At 38.7% G+C, this 7997-nt stretch overlaps 1 protein-coding gene across 3 annotated transcripts; it reads left to right on the top strand.

The window, feature by feature from the left end:
• The first annotated feature begins 1982 nt into the window (after nucleotides 1-1982).
• Nucleotides 1983-5204, top strand: LOC148010532 (O-fucosyltransferase family protein). Of its 3 annotated transcripts, none has more exons than XM_087671988.1 (3): nucleotides 1983-2749; nucleotides 3029-3327; nucleotides 3459-3665. In XM_087671988.1, exons 1-3 carry the CDS (start codon nucleotides 2053-2055, stop codon nucleotides 3525-3527), a joined length of 1065 nt encoding a protein of 354 aa, XP_087528114.1. In that variant the 5' UTR covers nucleotides 1983-2052; the 3' UTR covers nucleotides 3528-3665. The 3 variants fall into 3 exon arrangements, 2 of the variants coding, with proteins under 2 accessions (XP_087528114.1, XP_087528115.1); XM_087671989.1 differs by having other exon boundaries at nucleotides 3029-3187; nucleotides 3459-3629; XR_015689559.1 differs by adding an exon at nucleotides 3857-5204 and having other exon boundaries at nucleotides 1986-2749; nucleotides 3029-3780.
• Nucleotides 5205-7997: the final 2793 nt, after the last annotated feature.

Genomic DNA, 7997 nt, shown 5'->3' with positions numbered 1-7997 from the left:
CTTTAAAAAGCTTAAAGGAAAGTTTTAAACTTTGGGAAGCCTTAAGCCTATATAAAGGGGGGAGAGTTAAGTAATATAGGCCATTCTCTTCATTACGAAATTTGTCTCTTATTTAAGGAGAGAGGAAGGTCATACACAAGTGTGCGGAGACATGTACATTAGTTTCTCGGTCATCGTGTTTGCAAGCTAAAAGGTTAGATTCGAATCTTCATCATTCGTTCTTTTTAGGATTAGTTTAAACAAATTTATCATTCGTCTTTTTAATATATTAAAGTTAGATTCAAATCTTCGTTATTTGTTCTTTTTAGGATTAGTAAATAGTAGTGAAATGAAAACGATCTTTCGAATGTATGGCAAAAATGAAAGTGTAACGAACTTTCGAACTTACTGAAAAAAAATGAAAATGTAAAACTTCAATAAACTGGATATTGTGAATGGACGAGGGAATAACACATTCTCCCATAATTATGTAATTATGAAGAGATTTGCGCCAACTTTTTGTCATGCTATATAACATGTTTTCTCATTTCATTTAGTTTTTTTTAAAGTTTTTAAAGTACTATTATTATTAATTGATTTCATTTATTTATTTTATTAGAATTACTATTAAGAAAAAAAATCATCCTCCTTGCACATCAAAAAAATAAACTATCTTAAAAAAAAGAAGAAGTATAGCATGCTTTTCCGTGAACAAGTGTACTGTAGTTTTATGATAAAAACATATTGTTCTCATTAGCATCAATGGACGTTTCGAAGAAACAAAGTTAGAAGGTATCCTCCTTCAAGACTTTTAGAAAAAGGAAAACTATGGCCTCTAGAAAAATATCACTAAAACCGTTTGCTGCAACTTGGTACGACATGGAAAAATTCAAATAGTTTTGGGCGACAAAATGTGAAAGCATCATTGGAAGACTAACAATGTGCGCATCTTGTGGTATAGTCGCAATGCAACATCATGCTGTCAACTCGCAAAAGAACAATCCATCTACATAAGAAATACAAGTTACAATGGCTTTGTCAAGCACTATTCTCATCCTTGCATGCCAGCAATACGGAGTCAACAAGATGATAACTAAATGCCGACCATGTCTTGCAAAGAAAGAGAGAAACAAATATGTGGTGTCACTCTTACCAGACTACATAAAACAAATTCTCAATGCAAGGCCGTTATAGCTTTAACTATTGAGCATCATTGATACATCCTTCTCGGTCTGCAAAACAACAAGAGCGATTGCGAATGGAACCTTGGACCGTCGATTTATTCTCGATAAACCTCTAGTCTCTTGGAATGATGGATCACTTTCATAGCCATCTACTAGAATTGACTTGACTATATCCGATATTGCAAATGTGTTTGCTTTCAACATGCTATATAATTCATTGATCCAAAAGTACATGGCTATAACAGAACATCCAGATCCAAGGACAAGGCTTTGCATCCTCAATAGGCAATCCATCGAAAGGATTATAGAACTCTATCGTGAAAGCTTTTCATTCGACCCAATGCTACAAGTAGATCACAAGAAAGAACGATGTTACAGTTTGCTTGAAAATGTAGTCGAGCAAAGTCGACGACATGCATTCCAAAGAGCTGATTAGCATGAGTTCGCATGCATCATATTACTGAATAATAACCATCTCGTTGAAAGAGCAATGACGTTTTCGGGACGGACGGCTTGCCTTCAAGAATCTCACCTTGCCTAGATATCGCCTCAGAAAATGCAGTGTTTCCGTTCTTATTCCCACTTGGCCATGACACCTATGACCAAAATAAATATGAACGTTCAAAATCACGATCAGTGACTCGAACTACGTATGTTTATATATTCTTCTTTCGATATTTTCCATGTACTTAGACTTATCTACTAATGTACTTCACTTTGAAACATGACGCATGTCTAAACGGCTACATAATAGATATGCAAGAACTCCATATAGAACTTCAAACTCCTTTACTTAGCTTAGCTGCACATGTGGGTTCCGAAGTGAGTTACATAAAAGTTGCATAACAAATTCGCACAAATCGTTCTCTCACAAAAGAAGAGATCAGGCATGGGCAGCAAAGCTCCCGCCCGATGCCTGTGCCTTCTTCCTCTGCTTCCTCTTCTCGCCTTCATCGCCCTCGACTATCGCCATGTGTCCTCCTTCTCATCCCTCTTCTTCCCCCCTCCTCCTCGCCCCCTCCTTCCCCTTTACCTCGATTCTTCTGCGTACGATCAAGCTGCCCGCTTCCTCGAGGTCCCCCAGATATCCTGGGGGCTGAACAACCAGAAGATCGCCATCGCCAGAGCTCTCCTCACGGCCCGCTTCCTCAACCGGTCCCTCGTCCTGCCCTCCCTATCCGCCTCCCTCACGTACAAGGACACCTCCCGCATCCAGCCGCTCCCCTTCGACCGCCTCTTCTCCCTCCGCAAGTTCAACTCCCTCTGCCGTGGCTACGTCTCCATATCCGCACCTGCAGAGGTTCCTCCGCACGCCTCAACCTTCACGGTCTCGAAGGGATCCGGCCGCAGATGGACTGCCGAGCGTGACCTCCGGCAGCTGGAGGAGTGCCGGACCGGCGGGATCCAGGGCCATGTCCTGCTCAAGATAGACGGCAAGAATCCCTTTCTGTGGCATGACCACTGGCCTGCGCACGATTACGCCAGGGTTTTTAAGTGCTTCGTTTTGGTGGACAGCATTGCCGCAGAGGTTGATCTCGTTGTCGCAAAACTGAAGCAGATGACAGCTGCTGTTTCTGCATCTAGAGGTATGGACTAAAATCTATCTCATTCTGAATGCAAGTACTGTCGTCACGTTTTCGTACCTGGAGTACATTTTCTGCTGTTGACAAGCACACTTTGATACCGGGAGTACATTTCCTAGTCTGTATGCCTGTGAGGCGTCTGGGGCATGAAGCCCTTTTTTAGAGGGGCCATTCTAGATTCAATGCAGGTTAGCAGTATAATTGTGAGCAATGTGAGCCATAAAACTGTAGTTGCGGGATTTGTTCTGGCACTGATCTCTCAGATAAACATCGCCCTTGCAGAGACCATTGAAGGAGCAGGGCTTTTGAAGTCAATGCCCCGTTCGGGTAACTTTGTGAAAAATTCGGCTCTCTCTGGTTATATTGCCGTGCACATGCGGATAGAGAAGGATTGGATGATACATTGCAAGAAAACTGAAGAGAGAGCGAGAAAACAGAAAGGTATGGCACCGAATATTTGCAGCAGCAAGCAGGAGATTATCGAAAGAGTGAACACTATTCCTTATCTGCAAAAGCCCTGCATAGTATATCTCGCAGTTGCTGATGTGCTCTTAGAAGATCACAACCTGTTAGATGGTTGGGTAGGTGGTCTAATGCCACTCGAGAAGAAAAAATTAGGTGTTATGGAGCTCTACAAAAAGCACTCTTATATTGTTCAATCAGCCATTGATTATGAAGTCTGCTTGCGAGCTGATATTTTTGTTGGAAACAGCTTCTCTACATTCTCAAGCCTGATTGTTTTGGAGAGGACACTGAAAATGCTACAGGAGCAGCCATCTGATCCTTGTGGAAGTGTATTTCCCTCATATGCGTACAATTTGAGGGATTGGGGTGGGGGCCCTCAGCAGTGGGTCACCAACCTTTCAGACACATCTTTACAGTCAATCAGCTATGGCACGGGACATGTTTCCTGTCCTTGATGTATGTCAAGGTGAAAACTATGCCCAGCGGAAGATTTTGACAGGGATACTGAAACAAGGATCTCTTACCATGCCAATTCTCATCATCCTACATGCACTAGACTTCTTTATACAGTAAGTGTGCTCTATGCCCATTGGAGTTATTTCAATTGAGGGGACACTTTTTAACTTTTCGTCTATTGTCTGCCAGGTTTTTCAACTGGTGAGAGCTATGGATGGATCAACCCTGAGTTTGTTTGAGCTGGTCACTTATCCCTGCAAGGCTTATTTTGGATACATTTGAAGCTAATGGGATTGTAAGCAGGTCTTACCCAGTGCACTTGGGAAAATGATGTTCCAACCAAATAGTCATTCAGCAGAAGTGCTATACCCAATAGCCAGGACCTGCCTAAACAACTTCATGAGGAATTTGCCAAGGGTCCCAGTGCATAGGTGCATCGTTTATCGTAGGTTGTGGGCCATGGGGATGGTAGTCCAAGGCATATGTTTGGTGTTACCAGCTGACTTGGTGGAATATGTGGGTGATTTTAGTGCAGATGCATTAAGCCTTTCTTTTTCAGCATTTGGGGTTTCTTCCTTTAATAAACAACATGCTAGAGCTTTCTTTGTGCATAACCTAGGATAATATCTGGCAACTTGGTGTTCCCTCAAGGGTAAAGTATGTCTTTTTGGTGAAGCACGTTCTTTTGGTAGACTTTTCTTTAGAGGTTTGCTACTTGTGGTCTTCTATCTACTTCTTGGGGGGGGGGGGGGGGCGGGGGGGTTGATTAGCCTAGTGTTTCAAGCTGCTTTTGCCCAAGCACCTCCACTTCTTTCATTTGGCTACGTGTTTACATGCTTATTTGTTGCCCCATTTCCTATTCTCTTAGTTTCTTTACTTTCAAATGTCTCCTTTCCAAAGGTTGTACTTTTCCAACTCTAGCTAAAGGTCTTGAATGCTTGATTGGTTGAGTGATTTTAGGGGTTGTTTTTTTTTTTGGGGGGGGGGGGGGGTATTCAAGACTTTGGTATGTGGGCCACCAGGTGTTTTCTTCCCTTTGCTATTCGATAGAGAAATTGGTAGAGCATCTCTTGTAGTTAATGTGCAACTCTCAATCTTACTTTGATGCTAGTAACTAGAGATCTCATCATTTGGTTCTAGTCTTTCTTTTAGGTAAGTTAGGAGAGAGTAGTTTTGTTTTTTGTCTATCTTCTTTAAACTCTTAAGCATGGGAATGTTGGACTTCTTAGGAGATTCCTAGGCATCTCTACTTGTTAATGCATTGGGGTCTAGTCATATGTGAGTGCTTTGAGCTTGGGGCTCTCTTTTTGGGCAATGGGGACCAACTACATTACCCTTGTCTTGGGTGCCCAATCTACTTCTCTTTTTGATCCTTGTATTATGACCATATTTGGTGCCTTGAATGGTTCACCACTTGTGTTGTATAGACATCTTTATATATGACTTTTCATTTGGATGTTTGGTTCCGTTCAAGTACATTCCTTCTTCCCTTATGTTTCATCATGGATGATTTTGTAAGACTTGTACTTAATTCATTATCAAACTAATCATGATTGAATTGGAACTTGACTTTTCATTGAGAGTGAGGTTTGAAAATAGATTGTTTAGTAGCAATGTTAAAAATTTGCAAGCTCCTTTTTGCCCTCTTCTAGAGGTTATATGGACATATAGTCCTCTACATCATTTTGCTTGCAAATTCATAAAAGGGTCACGAATAAGGCTTTAGAAATTACAAACCTCATCTTCTATATCATTTTGCCTAGAAATCCATGGCTATGAAAAGGTCATCCACAAGGCTTTAATAACTATGCGAATATACTGTTGTTTCACACACACACACACACACACACACACACACACACTCTCTCTCTCTCTCTCTCTCTCTCTCTCTCTCTCTCTCTCTTAGAACAATCTTACTCAAATAGTAGTGCATTAGCAACTCCAAGGTTCATCCATTTGTCTTAATAGCTTGGAGTTGACAACTCATAGTCCCTCTATCCATTTAGTTGCTTTATCTTTTTATCCCTCTCTTATAAGAGTTTATTTGCCAGAATATATCATAGTTATATATCCTAATAGTCCACTTGCCTTAGGATAACGCACAAACACACACACACACACAGACACACAGACACACACACACAGACACGCATGCACGCGCGCGCACAAATATAAAGTTGGTTTTGTCCACCCATGTGCTTCCACTATGAAGCTTAGATGGTGATCTAAATAGATGATAGGCAAACACACACACACACACACACACACACACACACACACACACACACTCTCTCTCTCTCTCTCTCTCTCTCTCTCTCTCTCTCTCTCTCTCTCTGTGTTTCTCTTAGCACATTAACTAAATGTCGTCCAACCAATCTCTTCTCAAAAAGTAGATGTTAGTAGATAATTGTTTAGGGCTTTTCAAAAAGTGAAGGAAATCTATATTTTTTTAAAAGTTGAGAAGTGTGAAATACATCAATCACAATTTATTCTTATTGTAAATTAAGTTTCTTCTCATAACATATCATATACAAATTGTTGTCACTTATAGATATTATATTCTTTTTTAAGATTGTCTCTTGCATCAAGCTTGCACTGTCTATGTAATTAAATGTGATTGTATGTTGGCCTCAATATTATCCTTGAATGGTTGATATGCTTGGATGTCTTATTTGAGAGTTTTTCTTTGGTTAATGAGCTTTTTTTTTCAACATTTGGCATATGTATACACTGCCATTTTTTGTACATGTTATATTGTAGATGAAGTGCTTAGTCTTGCTTCTTGAAATTGCTGTTTTTGAACTAGCTCATGGGCATTGCTTAGAGCCAATGTTGGATGTGGTTGTGCTTGAGTTGATAGACATTTATAGTAGTTGAGATTGATATTGTTGTGTCAATAAAAGTCTAGTTTCTTATTGTTTTGCTTATATGTACTCTTTTGCAGTGAATGTTATTGTTGTTAGAGATGTTTTTAAAACAAAAAATTATTGGAGGCTAACAAAAAGGCATATTTGGTCACTTCTTATAAATATGACACTATTGAATGGATTTGGTCTAGCTATTGTGGATTTGGTTATAAAACTATGTTCAATATGTGACCTTTTTGATTGTTATGGCATGCTTTTCATAACCATGAGTGCAATAGTGTGCTACCATGTTTTTAAGAAAATTATCATTGAATGTTTGTTTGGTTCGGATATATTTCTTCATATTTTTGAGTCTTTTAAATGTTTTTTTTTTCAACTTTCTCAGCCTATGTATAATTGGCCATTTTGTTTGCATGTTATATTGTAGATGAAGTGCTTGATCTTGCTTTCCTAAATTGTTGCTTTTGAACTAGCTTGTGGAAGTTGGATGTGTGGTTGCGCTTGAGGTGATGGTAATGTTTATAGTTAAGGTTGATATTGTGGTGTGGATAGAAGTTAAGTTTCTTATTGTTTTGCTTATATATATGCTCTTTTTCAAGGAACATTATTGTTTTTTAGAGATGTTTTTTAAAAATAGTATTGGAGGTTAATAAAAATGCATATTTGGTCACTTCTTGTATGTATGATAGCAATGAATAGATTTATTTGGTTATTGTGGATTTGGTTATAAACCTTTATGTTTAATATGCGACCTTTTTGATTGTATCGACATGCCTTTAATGAACATGAGTGTGATAGTTTACTTCCTTTTTTTTTTGGGTGTAATGTTAGCTTCATTTTTCATCACTTCTACCAAGGTCTAAAGTGAGAGGTTCATTGTGTATTATAGTATCTCAATTGTGTATGTGGAGATGTGGTTTTTTGGATACTTGGGATAGTAATTGGTTATAGTGAATTCTTAAGTATGTATATGCACTTAAGTTTCAATATGTTGGGTATCTCTTTTAGGAGTCTTGCATATGAAATGGCTTTATGTTAGTTATGTTGGATTAAAAGCAAATCAAGTTCTTGAAGATTGTAGCAAGATTTGTACCATTTGTAATTTTATTTTATTCTCCATGTAGATTGTTATTGAGTATACATTTGGACATATTCATTAGGTTTTGGAGGTCTAGTTTATGAAGCCATTGATATATCTCAAGGATCTTTGTGTAATGATATTTGTCATTCTAATTTGCCATGTTGTTAGCTACTTGTGATGTGTTGTTGATAAGATGTTACTCAATTTGTCGTTAGGTGTTCTTGTGGTTTTGAATATATGGTTTGAACATATGTACATAGTTTGATATGGTTATACGTATTTATATTGTTACATATTTATAGGTGTTGGATATGTTTATATTGGGTATATATGGTGTGGAGTCATCTTTGCCTTTTGAAGTGCTATTTGTCTCTAAATAAAA

The sequence above is a fragment of the Lygodium microphyllum genome, chromosome 29 (assembly GCF_053477565.2).
Source record: "Lygodium microphyllum isolate KBCC chromosome 29, Lygodium_microphyllum_v1.1.10, whole genome shotgun sequence".
Classification (NCBI taxonomy): domain Eukaryota; kingdom Viridiplantae; phylum Streptophyta; class Polypodiopsida; order Schizaeales; family Lygodiaceae; genus Lygodium; species Lygodium microphyllum.
This window is presented reverse-complemented; position numbering and strand designations above follow the sequence as displayed.